We start from the raw sequence: 20583 nt of genomic DNA on the forward strand, positions 1-20583 counted from the left end.
CCTTATCTTTTACCTATATTGTAAAGTTTTCTTTTCAATATATTTATAATTCAATCCGTGAATATAAAAATATACACGAAACGAATCGACTACTTTGACCGCACGTACGCTCTTATCAAACAGGATTTTTTTCGCAAATAAGTGTGATGTAAGATTTATCGAGAAGAGGAAGGACGAATCGGTAAGAACCAAGCTATAGCAGCTGATTGGTATTCACCTTGGAAGATTATATAATTAACAGCATAAAAGAAGATACGCAATAGAAAGGAAACAGAGAACGGATGGCATGAAAACAAATTTTGTCCCACATAAGCAATTCATTGGCACAGCTGTAGCTTTTATTGATATTACATAGGTAATGATGAGACTGCGAACGTTTATGCATTTATAGGATAATTGAAGATGTAAATATTCGCAAACTGTAAACAATATGCAAATATATATGAAATATTCAAAGTTTAGTACTTCTTAGAATATTTAATAGATAAGAGAATTTTCTAACTAATTGTAAGCGAACGCAAGTTGGATGAGTTATGAGAAATTGTTGACATTTTTGTATGATTATTGCATCGATTTGTTTCTAAGCAACTAGAATACATTTTACAACATGAGCGGCGATATAATCAATCACTGATTTCAAAACCGTAAGTTGATACAGCGAAATAAGATAACTAGATTGCGGTACTTTCCCACATTAAAATGCAGTTAAAATATTTCACCTCTTTCGACGAAACTTTTATTCCTATTATTAAGGGAGTCTTTATTCTTGAAAATTTCAAAACTCTCACAGCGTTTAAATCAAATAGCTCATAGCAAAAACAAACCTCATCATATTTATAGATTACTTGAATAGAGTTCAACACTTAGGAGCGTGGATCGAAAATTACGTTATAATCAATGAAGAAAAAAAAGCAACTTCAATAAGACTATTTTTGTCTTTCTACTAGCGAGATTGTTATTTTATCAAGATATTATGATCATTACCTTTTTAGACAGCAGTTCACATATTGTGTTCATTAATTTATTCAATAAATTCAAATCTATCGAGAACAGGATATTCCTTCATTTTCCTAAAAGAAAAAGAAAAATTGGAAAGGCTACTTTTCGTTATTCCTTCAGCTTCTCGTCATATCAGATTGTCAACAGCATTTTGTTTATCTCATATTTCCCTTTTATGCATATGTGTGTATGACTGTCAAAATTGAAAGAAAATTCTTGTCGTAAGAAGAATAGTACATAATAACTTGCATTTTGCATTAGATAGTTTATGCCACGAGTGACTCAGTATAAAGAGTCAGGTGGACCACTACTGATTCAGGATGATTTTTATCCTGACCTATCAACATTTTCTCCCTTTGATCTTGGCATGGTCATTAACTATATACTGGACGTGCAACAGGCTATTTATGAATGCAACACACGTGACCCGGGGTGAATCGACGACTTAACCCGTACCCAGGAATCCCCGGATAAAGGTGGGACGCGTACGCACACATCAGGGAATCCCGATAGACAGGTATGAAAGTTTCCTCCGCCGCCTCTGCTTACTCTCTCCCGTGCAATACTTACTGTTCTTCATTCACTCGTCCGACTCAGTGCGTTGCGATTCGCCGCAACTCTTACAAGTGCCATTTACGCCGTCCTCCGTAGTGTTTGAAGTTTGGTAGTCTGTTCACCTGTGAAAACTGTTTACTAATTATCCAGGATATTATACATATATATAATAAACATTAGTAAGTTTATATTACAATTGACTATTTATAATAATATACTAAGTAGATGATCCATTTATCCTTTTGATCAATGTGTTTACTCCATGAGGTTCATTCTGTGGTTCCTTCCATCATGGATGGTTCCAGATGGACTTTGTTCTATGAAATAATTTGTTTTTTTTTATAAAGTTTAAAGATGTTCTATGATTTCTTCTTTATGACCATTTTTTATCGATCGTATTGTTCCAAAGTTTTGCGTATGAGTTTCATTTAGAATTGATTTTTGACAGTGTAGTTTGTATTCCAACGTTTGTTGTCTTCTCATGTTTATCCATATGGTAATGTTTTCATTGAATGTCTTTTTGTGACAGAGATAACAAAATTTTACTGTATAGCGTGAGTATGTTCAATTATTAATTTAATGTTCGATGAAAAAATGATTAACAAAGATTGAAGTTTAATGCAATTATTGCTATATTATGTATTAGAAAAAATTATCGTAAAATGGTTATGGTGAAACAGTGACTGCTCGCTGTCAGCAATATTTTTGATGACCAAATTGGCTAATATTCACTGCCTAATTTCGCCTTAGAGAATTCGCTACGTTCCTACCAGTCATTGAGATTATAGCATCATATTTCAACTTTATCTTTAGGATCTGTCAGGATCTAGTGTATAGAACTTCAAAACCTTGTTGAAAAGCAACATTGTTCCTTTTCCATTCAAGTAACGAAGTACGTTTTATTATTACGCTTTTATTCTTGATGTCAACATTGCAATAATCTCCAGACAGTCTAGTTTAACAATGTAGCAGGTGTGAGAAAGCACATCATTGATCATCATTCGATCATTTATAGTTACTGAAAGTTGTCTGTCTGATCGGTTATCTTAATTACGTGCCGCGAAGCGTCTTGTAATAGCTGCCCCGCTGATGAAACAGTTCAACAAAGCTCAATAACAGGCCAGTACGATTTTCATTGAAACGGATGGTAGAAGTGTGGAAAACCTTGAATAGTTCAAATAGAAACGTGTTCAATTATGTTCAATATCGCTGAATTGCACAAAAAGATCGTATTTGCATTCCTTTATGACAATTTTCATTTAAGGCTGTAATCTATTTTGGCTCGATTAATTGATCAAGGTCAGCAAGCAATACCTCCACTTCATAATACTCGTATAGGTAATTCAAAATAATTGTTTAAAATTATTAATTTTTTAAGTTACTCAAATCTGATTGTGTTATTACTACATTCACGCATTAAGTACTTTTATGGACAGTATAAATTAATTATACTACATGATGATAAATTGTATAAATTAATCATAAAATATACACAGTACATATTATGAGTATAGTTATACATATACTCATTAGATAGAACCTAATTATTCGATAAATTAAAAAAATTCTGCAACTTTTACAAAAAGACAATCGAAATTTGCAGCGAAATAAGTGAAGTGAGGTTTCCGATACCTACATTATTTATAATGAGATAAGTACTATATTTATCCTTGTTTATCCTCCTTTGTAATTAGCATAATTACAGATACCTATCACCTATCGCTCCTCACATTTATACATGAATGATTAGTAGGCAATTCACATTCAAGTTAATTATTAGATTATTCAAATAAAGATTATTCAATAACGCAAAAACATGCATTCATTGAACACTACAATTTAATTAAAATGACTCGTGAAAAGTAATGAACGACTCAAGACGAAAAATGGCGTTCGAAATACAGTTTTAAACATTCAGCAAAGCGTTCCGAATGGAACAACCTCGAAACGACGATGCGCTACAGCTACGGAAAGGGATCGCTATATGTATGTACAAACTATGGGGAAAAACGTTGGAACTCGTTACCGTTCCTGTTTTTGGACCATTATGCCAGCCGAAACTGGTTTCGCTGATACGTGTACAGTTGGTGGACATTGACTGACTAGTCAGTCGACTACCCTAGTGTCCTTCAATGATCGAAACGTGCATCACATTGTCTCAAAGATCTGTAAATATAATTAATTTTCTACTTGCCGTATACTGTGTCATATTATAATAGAGCTAAAAAGCTACTTTGTATGCCGATTTTAAATTTTAATGAAAAACTCATGTATATTTATCATTTAGATCTTGACACAATCGCAATATTTATTAGCGATTGGCTTCTGTTTATCGATCAGATAGTTCGAAAAAATCAGGTCGAGACTGAATGATGTTTTCATGATTCGTAGTTTCGTTTTTCTCTCCTTAATTGTACCTGGAAACGAATGTAAATTAGTTTAGAAAAAAACTAAGTTGTTATTAGATTAATGATAATTGAATGCGTAAATTAGTTGGTTCCATAAATACAATAACAAAAACGTTTGTATTATTCGAAAGTAATAATTACTACAATAAGTGTTTGATTATGATAATTACATCTTGAACCAAGATCTGTAAGCAGTAGAAATTAACAACTGAGAAACACACGTGCACAGATAAAGTAAACGTCGAGGAAAAAATATGTCATCTACTGGAGTGTGCAAATATCGACAACTTATAAGTACCAATTTATCGATGGGAAACATCTATAAATTTCAAATTCCTTGTTTTTAAATTCTTTCAATTAATCGATATTATCAGATTTCCTGTTTTTCATATCTTCTAGTTAAATTGAAGCAGTCGTAAAAGATATAGAAAAACCGAAAAAAGGTTCGTTGTACAATAAGTTCTTAAAAAGATTTACATAAGCTTCTAAAATTATGGCAATTTCTATGCAACATAAAATTTGTAAGAAAGGTTTTACTGAGTTGATAATAAGATAGATAACGTTAAAATGCCGCTGAACGCAATTTTATTATCCCAGAGAAATAAAGTAGTGAACGTGAAACTTCAATAAGAATTGCTGGAATCGCGAGAGGAAAAAAGGTTGCAATCTATCGTTCACAATGATTTCAGAGGTTGTGTAGTTTACCTTGGATAAACGCAAAAGTCATTTCTTCCCTCTTTGTTTTGCCAAAGGAGCATAGCGAGTGTACTTACTTTCACTGTACTCGCGGTACTACGTAGTACCATCTGTACCCGGCACTCGTTTCCTCTGCTCCCACATTTAACGACCATTCAAATCGATTGCTTCTAGTCGAAAGCATCCTGAAAAATTTCAATTTCGAAGGTAAACGGTCTCATATAAATGCAAGTGACTTTCACAGGATACCAACGTTGTGCAAAAAACGTAAAAACAATTACTTCCATAAGGCGTGTTTCAATATCATTGCTGAAGAAATGTTCATGGAATGTTTACGATCTTCTGCAAACTAAGCAAAGATTTCACACATTTACACATATATTCGAACCTCTCATGATTCATACTTACTGACACGACATGTGTATCTTTTTTAAAGAAAGATGAGTCTCCAGCTAACTCTGCAATAGCACACTCCTTTTTTAGAGTATTAAATGACACGCCAGAATTATTTAGATCCAATGTGACTTTCATATGTTTAAACCAGGTAAAAAGTTCTAAAAAGATTCGAAATATTTTAGAAAGAATAGTTGCCACTATCCTATATGAAAAATTGTATTTAACGATGTAGAGTGATTAACACATATATAACAATTAGTAAACTTTCCTTTCTTATATATAATTTGTAATTTTACGTTAGCAATTATTACAAATACTGCTTCGATGATTTTCACAAACTGACTTTGCTATAATCTATACAACAGAATCTATGATTTCAGAAACTATTATTAATATACAAAATTAGGAACAATATGTTATTGAAGCGTTGATACTGAGACCATGAATATTATATACGTATTTACACCCGAGCGAATTACCAAGAATCGTTAAATCTTTATCTGAGATATTATCAGAGATATCGAATAAGATGTGAAGCAGATCCTCCAAATCGACCAACAACATAATCTTTATCGATTTGTATTTATATCGAAATTCAACAAACAAATATTTTTTATTTTTATTTTATCTCCGTTTGTAGTTGCATTTTGCTAACCTGGCATTAGAGACGATCTGTATTTTCTTCTTCTATTCTCTACTTTTATTCTTGCGCAATTACGGACTGTTCAGATTACAAATAAATGCAACACGTATATAATTCAAACTTGTGTCAAACCGGATGTTTATGAATTTTACTTTTTACTTGAAAGATCGCTATCGTTATTTCCACGAAAAAGCCGCCGCTATATGCAATATCTTGTACAGAAGGCAGGAGATATTAGGAATCGTCAGTTCCGATTAGGAAACTTAGTATCATTATATATACATCTTATCTTGACTACTCGCGATTCGAATAATCAAGATAAAAAGCTGAATAGACATTGACGTTACATTCTATCTATAGATATAGATAGAATAAATATATGCGGCCCGTTGAAAGAAATAATTAGTAGTATGTCCACTCCTACGGCTATACGAAACACCTGAAGTGCTTTCAGTTGGATAATAGCTAACTTAGCGAACAGGTGTCGCGACACCTTAAGGCCGCCACGTTCAAGTATTCGCGAATTTTCAATCGGTGAGTTGACAGGAACGATTTTTAAAAAACTACCATAGCACGAAATCAGAAATATTTGTTAATTATATTAACTGTTTTTCATAATTCTACTATTATGTTAATGTAAACTGAGTATTAAGTACTCTATAATGACGCAAAATTCTCTTATATGGAAGAAGACTTCGTGATAACGACAATTGCAATGCAAAATATATACAATACTGTATCTTAGTATGGAAGTGTACCTAAAGATTTGTTGATCTTAGTTAATCACAGTGATAATTCAATTACTGTCAGTATGAGTTTTTCATTGCATCTACATACATTGTATATTATTCTGACATCTAGTTACGGAAAACAACGAGCTGCGATAAAATAAAACTACAAAATGTTCACATTTTTCGTGTAAAAGATATCTCTTTATAAAAGAGAAGCGAATTGAGAATCATTTTCTCAATTTTGGAAAAATGTATCGATATTTAAAATATGCTTTTCTGTTATATATCATTGGATAAAACGCCTTATCTACAGTTGAAGTAAACTTGAAGTATTTTACGCTTGATATGGCTACCTTAATTACGAAATATTCACGTCAGTATCGATTGTTAACAGCAATTTCAAGTGAAACGTAATCATAACCTGATTCCGATCTTTGAAATTCAATATCTATGGCTATAGTTTATTTAACTATCTAGTCTTTCATTTCTTGATTTCGGTAACAATAGCGTTTTCTTTCTTTTTAACAGAAATAAAAATTTTTTATGTTGCTTTGTATACAAATTTTTATAGCACGTTTTCACGTTTTTCAAATATAAGTTCACATTGTATGAGATACGGATTATCTAAAATTGTAAAAAGAACATAATAATACCAATATGACATTAATTTTCTTCGAGGTAAAATATTTATGGAGTTCCAGGTTCAAGGATAATCGATAAACAAAGTTTCTGTTACATTTATACCGTTCTTAACTTATATGTAGTCGATGCTATAATAACGATCGATAATATAAGATCTCGAACGATCGTATCATATAAGATGTAATATATACGAAAAGACTATTTTAAAGCACAGCAAAATGTATTTATAATAATAACTTTAGTTATTTTAATGATATGTAAATAAATGAAGTGTGCATTAACACCGAAACGAATGCAATTACGTACATACTTGTTATTTTCAAAGATGTTCAAAAATTGAAATTTAAAATATACGATTTACAGAAACAAAATATTTGTTGTTTAAAAAAGTTCCTTAATTGTTGTCAATCTTTTTTACATTTGTATTGCTACAATTTTTCTAAAATAAAAGATGTTGATTGGTAATTAAAAATTAAAAGTGTTAATTCTCTACAGACACCCAAATATAAATATGCAAACTACATTCATGTTTTTTATTTGTAGAACATCTCGACTGTCAATAAGGGAAAATATGTCTCCGTTAGAAGACAACACACTTATACACAGGCTAACGAATACCGTTCATTTGCTTCATGAAGATAATGAACATGATCACGAAGATAAAAACATGTCGAATATACTGGTCGCGAAAGGAGTTACGATGGTCATATTATGTACAGTAAGCATCGCCATGGGCATTCTACCAATGCGAGTGGCGAGGCGGTTGAAATGGAACACTTCCGGTGTTGAGAATCCTAGGTATCGATACAATCAATAATAAATGATATAATCGTAATTTTTTATTTGTTAACTTCACTCAATGAATGATGTCCTTTTACTCACGTGACTCCCCCCCCCTCCCACTACCAAATAATTATTTCGTTTTAAAATATGAGTCCTTCTTGATCAAGCTAATAATCTACTCAAATGTGCATCATGCTGTATACATTAAAAGTAAACATCTTAAATACCAAGATTTGCACATTATATTATCACTATGGTAATTACGATATATATACACAGTTTTGCGTGTTGTAATACTTACCAAAAATAACCTCTATAACGTAATTTCACATACGAATGTAAAAGTCTGAAACTGAGTCGATAAATTTGTAACGTGTTAAAAATCGATTATGTTGTAATAGGTCAATGAAATTGGTAAGCTTGCTTCTGGGATTCGGCGGTGGCGTTCTTTTCTGCACGACGTTTCTTCACTTGCTGCCGGAAGTGAAAGAAGGGTTAGAGCATCTTGCAGCAGACGGAAAACTTCCAGAGCTCAATTTCTCTTTGGCTGAGACGCTTACTTGCACTGGGTAAATAAGATAAAATTAATGTATGTCCCTGTAAAAATTTAAATTAGAGGATAATGTTTAAAGAATATTTAATAGTATATTATACACTTTTGTAGCTTTTTCATCATGTATTTGGTCGAAGAATCAGTACACACACATTTACGAAAGAAACAAGCACATAGAAAAGAAAGTTCGAATAAGGATGTTACCAAGAGTACCAACGAGTTGGTTGAAAATGGACAAACATTGGCAAATTGCGTCAGTGGGCATTCACACTAGTAAGCAAGATGCTGTTTATCTATCAGGTGTCGTGGATCTTATGTAAATTAAACGAATAATGATGAATATATACATTCGTTGTTGTAGCAACGGACACGGTCATTCGCATCACCTGCCTGTCATAATGGATGAAAAGGACGACTTCGTCATAAGTTCACTACGAGGATTATTAATAGTTCTGGGTTTATCCGTGCATGAATTATTTGAAGGACTCGCCATCGGTCTAGAAAGTTCAGCCTCCTACGTTTGGTATGTTTGGTTTCTATTAAACAATAAAACAAAATTTAACTACAAAACGGAATAAAATCGTGATATTAAGATTCCCAATGTTATCTGAAAATTCAGAAAATAATTTTTAAACAATATTTGAAAAAATTCTAAGTTAATAATAGATTAATAATCGCGAGCTTTTTTTCAACTGATAATCGTCAAATCGATTCATACGTAATAATATTTAATATATGCTAAGATTGTTAAAGATGTAAATTTCGTTTCTAGGTATATGTTTGCGGGAGTGGCGGCTCACAAATTCGTGATAGCATTCTGCATTGGTTTGGAGCTAATTGCTTCCAACACCAGGCAGTACCTTTCGGTGATCTATGTTTGTACATTCGCGATTGTTTCTCCTTTAGGGATTGCTATAGGAATGTTTTTAGTTGGTGACGAAAGTGCAACTGCCAATGGCATACTTCCAGTTCTACTTCAGGTATAAATGATAGACATTTTTATAGTTTTCTATAGCGTATTATAATAAAAAATTATGTAACCGAAGAATTATGTTTGTTTAATGCGTATAGGGTTTGGCATCTGGTACTTTATTGTATGTAGTATTTTTCGAAATACTCCAAGAGCATAGAACTGGCCTCCATCAATACATATCGATCCTATTTGGGTTCGCTGTGATGTTTGGGTTACAGATACTAAGTAAGTATAGAATTTATTTTAAAGTAAAACTTGGGAGTATCTTAAACATACTCCTATATACAAATAAAAGTAAATAGTCGAAGATTAGATATAAAGTAAAATAATTGTCCTTCTACTAAAGTTGTCGCGTAAATATCTGCTACAAGTAAGAAGCGTTTAAGCATTAAATAAGAGATAAGTTCAGTGTACTTAAAAATGACTAATCTTTCAATTACGGCTTCGTTCAACGATCGAAGCCGTCTCTGTAAACATCGTTAACTTACGATTACAGTGGACTTATAATACATTAAAATAAATTAATCAATTCTATCACAACGAGACGTGAACGACCATAATAGATAATAGGATAACAGAAGCGAATGCGTGAAAATTATCACACTCTTATTTGACTCTTATCGATTACCAGTGTGGTCAGTAGTCGGTTATCGACTGCTAGAGCACACAATTTGAACTTAATAGAGCAAAAAGCTAACGCGTCGAGTTCAATGTACGAGATGTCGTTATTGAAAGAAAGAAAATGAGAAGAAAGACTAACTTTTCAAATCGTGTTCAAATCATCAATTGAATTAATAATGAGACTGGTTGTAATAGCAATTGTTATTATCGATATAGGAACAAATTTTTTGGTTTGTGTTTAAATTGTACTTAATCCAATGCTAAGTACGATCGAGCTTCTACTTCTAATCGAATTATTATTTAATTAATTTCGAGATTATAAAAACATTAACTATATAACAAAATAATGCGTTGCATGATTGGTTACTCGATTTAAACCTTATTTGATAAAATTTTCATTTCATCAAACATTACCAAAATATAATGAATATTATGTGAAAAACGACCTACACGTATGATAATAATGTTTTGAACCTACGTCACGTAGCAAAACAAGAGCTGTTTCTGCATCAATGATTCAATTCTGTATTGCCATTATGGAAACGCCTTTCACCATGGAACTGCTTCACCCATTTACGCACAAGCATACTTAATTCGTGGTCGACATAGACGTTTATGTGGTAAACCTGATCAGACTAGAACTGATTTAAATTTGTAATACAAAACTGCTCTCAAAAATCTCAAGCTGAATAATCTAATAGAAGAGTGTACAATAATTACTTTTAGTTCACAGCTATTCAATTCCAGGCTTAAAAATTTGTAATTTACAACATAATTCTCTACTTTCGAAATTCGTGCAAAATTCTACAAAAAAGATTGCAACAGAATTCTTAAATCTTATTCCACTTATAGTAACATTTCTACGCTATAAAAAAAATCTTGAAACGAATTTCTAACATCCTCGAAGTAACAACACATTTATCCAACTACTCATTCTGCTCTCCAAAATTATTAAGCATACCCAGCCTCGTAACCGATCGATCCATCGATCAATGAAAACAACAATCGCTCAGCCGCTACCTACATGCACTTCAAGCACGCGATGCTTGCCAATCATTCATTCTGCCCGACGAGTCGCGCTCGCTATCAGGTCACCAAACAGTCGCGTCGGGTTCATGCATCTGCGAGGAACATTTACATACATGCTAGCTGTGGCACGCAACCATCCAGAGTGGTAACAACACCGTGTACACACAGGGAAAGGAGAGAAACGAACACTAGTCTGGTAGGGAAGCGATGTGTCTAATGGAAGGGGAAGAGAGCAGGAAACGGTGCGCTACGTAAGACGCGAGGGGATTGTGAGTCGAGTGGCCAACGAGCCCCGGAGTATCCGATTCACCGTCGTACCGCGTGGAACGAGTATCATTCCTTCTGGCGCTCGTTTATACTGTTCCCTTGAATCCTCTTCGCGATTCCCAGAAACAGTGATCTCCTCGCGATATTACCGCCTAGAGTGCACGGCTGTAGAATGCATATGGGGTGGGAGTATTGGCAACTAGATGGTCATTTCGCAACCAGACGCTGACTTGTTCACGCTTTCCGAAGGAAAAGTAAAGTATTGCGACACGAAGTAACGAATGTAGTTTCAAGTAGCAGTTTGAATTTAGGGTATCTTACTTTTCACAGAACTTTTTTATCGAGTTAATACTCGAATAGATAGAGTTTCTCTTAGCAAAAGAACATATAAATTGTTTCATTATATATCATAGATCATATATAAGTATAGTATAGATCATAATAACCATTATTTTGGAACAGTATTGAAGTATATAAATGAATAGTAGAGTTGTAAAGATTGATAGGTAGAATTGTAGATAAAGAACTCATGTTTGGCCTTGTTAAGGATATATAGAATCTGAAATGACAGAACGGTATAGTGAGGTATGGAAGACCCTTTAACTTTCATATTGTGTTAATACTTTAGTGAAGGTAACTCGATGGTCTTGCTATTTAAACGTGGTTCACCAGTGGCTCGTGCGTGTGTTAAGTGAAAAAGTGATCGCATCGTTGGTGGATTGACTGTCTGGACAAAGAAGAGAGAAGTGTGAACCGCTTAGTAGATAAAACTTGAAGAGAAGGACGAAAAACGAAATGTTAATTGAAGATGATGTAGAAAAGAAGGACGTGATGAATTAGTATAAAAAAATAAAAATATAGAAAAGAAATCCGAAGGTTGTTCGTTGAACTCAGCTGTTTACTTTGGAAGATAAAAGAAATTGAAACTTCCTTAAATTCAAACTTACCTTTCGCAATAAAGTAATAGAAAGAAATAGAGATGGAGGAACCAACAACGGCTACTGTTTTACTGATAGCAAAAATAGGAGCAATGATTGGTCTTGGCTTTGGCTCTTTACTTCTAGGAATGTTACCGCTGATTGTCGGACGTTACAGAATGAATCATCGTCAAAAACGAGATCGCGGAATTTTCAGTAATTCCAGTACCTGTACCTCCACATCAATTTCAAACGCCTCTTCCTCCAGTGCAATTTCTGCATCTGCAACGAATTCACAAGTACGTTCCGAATCTATTAAAGTTGTCAAAATGTTGTATTATTTGATCCTTAACTGATAAAATTATCTATGTAGTTAAAGATTAATCTACTTTGTCTTCATATTTTTTCAAAATATTTGAGATCCTTAAATATCGCATAAAGTAAATAAACTTATGATAGTTTGCAGTATCCTCTTCATATTGTATTATAATGTACATTATGAAGTCATAACACGTAGCTTTCAGTTATTTTGCTATTACCATATCTCATTACCTTATCAGTCGAAGATTAAGTAATTCCTACCTAACAGTCATTTATTACGATAGTGATTTGATGGAAAAAATTCTTAACTTCGTAAAAAATTTATTCTCGCAAGTTAATAGTAATATTGAACAATGCATAGAACCTAGCAACGACAATTCTAATTAACCAAACGTCTTGTCAATAATTAAAAAAAGAAAGAATAACAAAGTCGTTAAAAAACATGAAACGACCGGTAAATTAGAGAGCGTAACATGTAATCTCCAGGGCCTGCAAACATCGTTGCTGCTTTGCTTTGGCGGAGGCGTTCTCCTGTTCACCACATTCTTGCATCTAGCCCCGGAGGTCCGCGTAAGCGTAGAAAGACATCAAACGAACGGTCAACTGCCTACTCTAGGCACGCTAAATCTGTCGGAGCTGCTATTCTGCGCCGGATTCTTTCTCGTCTACTTCGTTGAAGAGGCGGTGCACGCAGCGCTGACGGGAAAACCCGAGTCATCAGAGGCGCTACTCTATAGAACGGTGTCCGTACGTAGATGCAACAATCAAACAGGTGCGTCAACAACTACGAATAGTAGTTCGACCACCACGATCTCCACCACCGCTAGGTCCACCTGGAAAGATGGTAACGACGAGTTAGAAGACGGCGAGAACGAATTAAACAAACGATCTAGACAACACGGCTTGGATGATTTTCGCGGTGGCAAACAAGATAAGATGTTACCTGCTATATTTGTCCTATCTGCCCCTACGGGATTATCTTCCACGCAGTGCAGTCCTCAGGATGGTACGAGATATCCTTCTAATACAGATTATCCAAGAATGAAACATCACGAACATAACCATTCCGTTATGACAAAAAATACATCGATACAAGGATTACTAACGGTACTAGCTTTGTCTTTTCATGCAATTTTCGAGGGTCTAGCAGTAGGTCTAGAACCCTCTATTGGTTCCGTCGTATATCTGGCTGCTGCTATAGCTACGCATAAGTTGGTAATTTCATTCTGCGTTGGTATGGAACTTTACGTTGCTGGTGCCTCAAGTAGAACTACTCTTGGATACCTAACGATATTCTCAATGGTAACACCAATTGGCATCGCCGTTGGATTGGCTCTTGGTCATTTTAAGAATGACAGCGAAAATTTAGGACCTACCCCGACAATACTGCAAGGAATGGCTGCCGGAACGTTACTATACGTGGTTTTCTTCGAGGTGTTAGCACGCGAGAGGGCTAACGAGAAAAGTGGCCTCTTACAGTTGACTGCCATAATTATTGGATTCATGCTGATGTTGGGTCTACAAATCGCGAGTGAGTGTTTCCCGGATAATAATCCGAGGCCAAAGCATGTCGCGCACTGATTTTCATTCATGAAAATCAATTTTCACAAGTATCTTCCTTTTTCCAATTTCTAATCTGTGACGAAGTTGTAATTGATTGTGTCAAGAATCTAATTTTCTCTATTATCTCCATCTCTTTGTTGTTAGTTTCATCTATTTTCTAAAAGAGTTGGTCTTCGATGGATTAGAAAGTGCAGTATTTTTAGGAATGTGAAAACAAGATATTCTAATTACTTTTCTTGTTAAGAAAGAATTTCTAGTGAAACATTGTCTTAAAAATATGTTATTAATTTTAATTAAGTGGACTAACTTTTTAGCATTTGTTAAATTTTATTATAATAATACTACTAACTTAGATAATGGACTTACAAGTCCTGTTCTATATGTATATAGAAAAAAGTTCGAGCCTATTATCAAATTAATTGCTTACAATACCAGCCTTCATCAATCGGCGTTTTGGCAACCTTTCATCTTCTTTTTTTGAACCTATCAACGTCGGTGCAAACCTACTGCCGGTACGTCCTTGATGCAATCACCACCCACGTGTTCTCGTAACACATGGATACCACATCCACCTATCGATTGAGCAAAAAGTCAAGCGGCAACGTTCAAAAAGTCACGGTCACGAAAATCGTAAGAAATCGAATAATATATCGTATACTGGATGTTGCCAATTTTATTTTTCCATCTAACTTTAATTTTCTATCAAAAAGAACAAGATTAATCATCAATTCTTATATTACATTCGAAAGATTTTATTTACTGCCTGATAAATTTTTATGAGCGAAGATATATACACGGTGGCTCATGAAAGTATTGAACTCTTATTACAAAATACTTTCATGTCTATATTGTGTGTATGTGTTATGTAAAACATTTTCACAAACATAATTATGACAGTCAGGATTCTCCATTGCTAATGAAACTTCAAAATGTTTTGAATAATATTTACACATAATATATGTAAAACATGCCTACTAGTATTTAAATGCTTTCGTAAACCACTTTACGTTGTGAATGTGAATTGAGATTATCAATCATTCTTTCGTCACTAAATATCATTCGTGCCAAAATTTACGCATAATGTTGAATGTATGTCCCCTTTAGAAAGGTTATACCAAAAAGACCGATTACGCGAATCACAGACAATTTAATTTAGTTTAGTTTAGTTTGGTTTGGTTTACATAGTTTAGTTTACCCACTCGTTATTCCTTTTATTTTTTTCATTGCCCGAAGACATTCCAGCACACTCTTTCAGTTGCAATTAGGTTAATAACTTTGATAACGGTGGTGGGCAAACGCAATGAACTCCTGCTTCACGGCAACGTTGTTCGCCGCGATGATTTCTCGCGACACGCAGTCACAGACAAAGCTCGGATGTACCTATTAACCTATTAATTCACAAAAAGTACGTGATATCATTACCAGCTCGAATAATAAGCACATGCATGTGTACACGTGCGCGCACGACATATCTTACAAGTATCTAGAAAGACCGAATTGGAAGATAGACCAATCTGCAGAATTATATTACTATTGTTTTGTAATGATTCTTATTTATCGCTTTACAGAGGTAATAGCAAAGATTACCGAAGAAGTAAGAATAAATTATTACTAGAATACGGATATTTAGGTAAATTCATATATTTGAAAAAAGTTAAGGCTTTTTATTTGACCGCCTGCTGAGTGAATATTAGGATTATATTTCACAGTGCGTAATGAAAATTTTCACCTATTAACCATAAATGTTTACTAGATATAGACATCCAATGGTACATGTATGGGACGCGTTTGCTGCCCATCTTAATAACAATATATGAGTTACCTAAGAGGTCTAGACTGAAGACCTACAAGGAATTCATAATAAAAATTATTTTTTGCAGAAGTATCACTAGTTATGTAATTTGATCTTATGATATAGTATGGTGATTGCCTACAAGTCTAGTGAAACGATACAGGTTACACTCGTCGATTTAAAAAGAGATTCAGTAAGCATAAAACGATCTATTGAGCTTGTTTACATTAACAACCGTTAATCTCATTAAGTTTAACCTTTTCACTTGTTATTGTAACTCATATTATCGTTTCTGTCCTCTTAATCATTATTATTTGTGCTAATGGAATGATTTTAAATCGAGTAAATGCCGCAAAATCATACGCAAAATTTTTATCGATATTTGTTTAAACTTAAAAATTCTGATTACTTTATTATTCCTGTGTCTTATTAGTGAAAGTAGAATTGTTACGATTAACCATGGTTTCAAAAAATTAAATAAAATTACATACGAAGAATAATAATTGAAAAAAAGCCAGCTACGTATAAGCTTTCTCCACCCATGGCAATGACCCAAGACGATATACAATCCGACCGACTTTCGACCGCTTTCTCGACTATTTATCTATGGGATCTATAATTGCCATTTATGGTATACAATTAGAACGGGAAGCTTTCTTCACATAACTAGAATAGTTAAGTTATTGCATATCTGTACATCGAGCAGTTCAAATATTTGTAGATGTCCGATACATTGTATATAAGGAGGTGTTATCTTTATAACTTTATATGGATTAATTTCAAATCACAGATTAGATCTTATCTACATATTAAGTATAAACGAATAAGTTTTACTTCAGATCAACCGATCGCTCAGATATGAAAACGCTTTTCGACCTGTCTTCAACTACAAATAATCGCAACTTGCAATTATCGCATTTCTAAAATCTATCTATTAAAAGTAAATAAAATCCCTAAAAGGATAAGCTTCTGATAGTAGTTATATAAAAAAAATTGTTTCGTTTATTTTACAGCTGCGCATTCTCACTCTCATTCCCATTTGCATTCGCACGATGGACACGCAGACGTACATAGCCACGAGGTTAATCATCAGGAGAATGATCACGATCATAAACTGGATTCCCACGAGCACATCTATTCAAATGAAATGAATGAACGAATACTTACCGACAAAATCTATAGAGTAACGGAAAGCATCGCGGAGACTGTCAGCAACGTTCTATCCTCTACGATGAAAACACCAACCGATGTTTCCTTCAGAAGTAGTAGTAACGAAACGACGTTACACTCGAATCGAAGTTAAAACTCATTTGCGTGACAGGCATTCTTTGACTGATTGTGAGTTACTAGTAGTTCTTTCATAGGACAAATATCTTCTGATTGATACTTACTTTCGAGGATATGTCAACCGAATTCATCGATTATTTCGGAACGACGCATATAAGTTAGAAGAGTAAAAGGGGTCTCAATGAAAGAAGGACAGTATTATGAAACTTTGGTTTCAATCTGGAAGAGGAGAACAATACTCCTGGTCTACAGTTTACACCTATTATGCAGATGTCACCAATTGTGCAAGTACAAATAGTAAACGGTGATATTTGCGAAGTACGATAGAAATCTATTTAAAACAACAAAAAACTATTACCATTGTCATTCAATGACCAAATGTGATACGATCCACGAATATGTATAGCTGTACAATCGCGTTACTTACTCCTTTTTCCGTTTTTTTTTAATGTAATATAAACTGTATGGAATATCCGATATCTTTTACATCATAATTAGATTAGGAAAAGGAGAGTATTTCTTAACTGTTTATACCAATATTTAAAAACTTGCTCATATAATATGTGTATTGCATGACATCGCAATGAAATGAGATATATTTTGCTACCGTCAAATATCGATTCTTCCGAAAGTGATAACTTTAATCGTGTTTTTATGATTTTAAATATTTACAATTTTTGTATGTATTAATATTTGTCTTTTTTCTACGCGATTATTGACATTACATGTCATTAGGAATAATAGTACGTCATCATTAATACGAGGAATATTTCAACATCAAAACATAAGAAACTGTATTCTATAAATATTTGCGATATCACGTTTCTTGTTCATTTTTTCATTTGCATGCATATCAGTGTAATGTGACAGGTACACTGCTAGGATTTGTAAACATATTTCAGTAACATGCATAAATATCATTTCCTCAAATCAAAGAATCAATTTTTAAACATAAATTATATTTTTCACGACATGTACACAAAGCAATAAATTGAAAAAATACACACAAAATAAAGTATCACATCTTTTAAATAACTAATTGTACCTGTCAGAGTTTTCCATGGCTTTGTCATCTCCATAATATTTCACATTCAATATAAAATAAATAATAATACATAATTTCTTATAGCATAATTAAATTTGCAACTATATGATAAGATATGAACCACTCGAATTTCATGTGTATTTTTAATACTTTACGTTGATTTTTATTTATTATCATTACTCACATAATATAGCATGAATGCTAGTATATGAACATGATTTGTACATACAGTTATCCTTCGACAAGTAAGATGTACACACATTGTCATACAAATATATTTTGTATATTGCAAAATTTACTAATAAAATAAAAAAAGCTTTGATAACAAACTAAAAGATTTTCCTTTCTCTTATAAATAAATATATTGATAAATTTTGCCAATTCAAATTTATAACAGAATTTATTGTATAAATAATACAATTTTCTGTTATAGTGCACACATGTATATTTTTGCAAATCATACACACTTTGTTCTGGTTTGAAACTAATTCTCAATAACATGTTTTTTATTTGTTATACTTACGCTGATTCCAAATGCTACATAACTTATTACAATATAAAATCTTCTGAATTTTTTTCTAGTACAACATTTATTAAAACTACTGAAAAAATGTGCACATTTCTACCACTACTGCTAATCAATTACTTGAATAAAGATTGTATATGTTTTGGAAAATGTGTTCGTGTTAACAAAATTTTTCTTCCATTTTTTCCTATTCTTTTTTTTAACATATAAATTATAACTTCATACATATAAAAAATGTGAGGTACATTTTTAATAATGATATTTAAATTTTTATTTTATATGTCCTCTGTGTAATTGTTAGAACTTGCAAATAATTAACAAATACAAAATAAAAGCAATTCATGATTATTTTCAGCATAATTTGACTTGTTATTTCCTGACATTTATAGAGCAAAGATCATAGAAAATATAAAAATTTATAAACTTTCAAGAATTCCTTGCTTAGTGTGTAAATTTCTTTCTTTGTTATCAATTCAATATAATCTGCTATTTTATGTTATATTATTGCAAATTTTTTGTTTGGATGTATTTGATATACATTGATCATATGTCAAACACAAAACTTATTTCAATCTACTTCTTTGGTATCTGACTATCAACAAAGTTTAAATAACTGGAACCAACTTTGATGAATGCAAGCCCAGAACTAATACCAATTACTGTACATAGAGTTGGATTAGGTGGTACAATGGATCGAAGTACAGCCCATACTAACACTGATCCAAAGCTCAGTAATACAGCACCAGCAGTACTGTAAGAATTATAAATGAATTTATTAATATCTTGTGTATATTTAACAAAAGTTGAAATATAATACAATGAAAGTATCTCACCTATACAAAACTTTTACACTTGTAGGAGCACTTTTCATGTGATCACGACTGTATATGTAAGAGCCAGTGCCAAGAAGAGCACTTCCCAATAAGAAGTTTGTAATATCTTTTTTTGGAAATACCCTAAAAATATACAAAATGGAAAAATAATGAGTAATTCAAAATAAAGCAATAAATAATTATGCTCATAATTAAGCGATAAATATTTATACGCTTATGTAAAATTTAGAGCTGCAAAAATGATAATGTGCAAAAATGTATAAAATATTCATAATGGACTGTTTGTTACAATATTTAATAGGTAAAGTAAGTAATTATTTAATTTTCATTCTTTAGCTATATCCATAAAAAAATAAAAAATATGAAATTGCATAAACCACTTATGATCGAATACAAAAAATAATACATCAATTAATTTGTTGATTGAATAGCATTGTAAATATAGATTATGACATGTATATTTAATGATGACCCTTATTCGACAGAAAAAAATAAATGTTACAGTTAAAAGATTTGAGTAATTTGAAAAAATGCATCGGTCAGTATTTTGTCTCTAAAGATTACGTAACATTCCAAGAATTATGAAACCCTACAATTCGATGCGAATGCAATAGAGGTTAACGTTTGAATGCAGAATGGATTCGTTATCTATCTTACCTGATGACAAGGCTCGGATTCATCACGTTGATAGATAATGCGGTATACGAAGCAACGCCAAAAGCAGGAGCGTAAAATTTTACAAGACTACATTTCGTGATCGGCTTTAAACCGAGTTTCTGTAAAATTGTACCGGCACTCGTACTTCCTGCAGCGGCCATTGTTCGTTCGTCTTCGCACAACTGTTGTCAATGAACTACTGGCCAAATAATCGTGTTCATAAACGTAACCTTATGAGAAGAGTGTTTACACGAAGTTCAACCAAATGAATGATACTAAGTAGGCCGAACTTAGTGGAACAAGGATAGAAAAATGGATCCCGACAATGTGTTCGTAAATACATATT

At 32.9% G+C, this 20583-nt stretch overlaps 2 protein-coding genes across 9 annotated transcripts; one reads left to right on the top strand and one right to left on the bottom strand.

Annotated features, from left to right (window-relative positions):
- The first annotated feature begins 1579 nt into the window (after nt 1-1579).
- On the top strand, nt 1580-18550 carry LOC122573555 (zinc transporter ZIP3-like). Of its 8 annotated transcripts, none has more exons than XM_043740072.1 (8): nt 1580-1733; nt 7614-7868; nt 8255-8422; nt 8518-8679; nt 8768-8929; nt 9179-9386; nt 9478-9604; nt 11844-12280. In XM_043740072.1, exons 2-8 carry the CDS (start codon nt 7642-7644, stop codon nt 11897-11899), a joined length of 1110 nt encoding a protein of 369 aa, XP_043596007.1. In that variant the 5' UTR covers nt 1580-1733; nt 7614-7641; the 3' UTR covers nt 11900-12280. The 8 variants fall into 8 exon arrangements, 7 of the variants coding, with proteins under 7 accessions (XP_043596007.1, XP_043596006.1, XP_043596003.1 ...); XM_043740071.1 differs by having other exon boundaries at nt 11925-12280; XM_043740068.1 differs by lacking the exon at nt 11844-12280 and adding an exon at nt 16903-18550 and having other exon boundaries at nt 1581-1733.
- Nucleotides 18115-20535, bottom strand: LOC122573559. Its single transcript, XM_043740081.1, has 3 exons — nt 20238-20535; nt 19581-19703; nt 18115-19498 (listed from the first exon to the last, which is right to left on the bottom strand). Exons 1-3 carry the CDS (start codon nt 20396-20398, stop codon nt 19321-19323), a joined length of 462 nt encoding a protein of 153 aa, XP_043596016.1. The 5' UTR covers nt 20399-20535; the 3' UTR covers nt 18115-19320.
- Nucleotides 20536-20583: the final 48 nt, after the last annotated feature.

The sequence above is a fragment of the Bombus pyrosoma genome, linkage group LG12 (assembly GCF_014825855.1).
Source record: "Bombus pyrosoma isolate SC7728 linkage group LG12, ASM1482585v1, whole genome shotgun sequence".
Classification (NCBI taxonomy): Eukaryota; Metazoa; Arthropoda; class Insecta; order Hymenoptera; family Apidae; genus Bombus; species Bombus pyrosoma.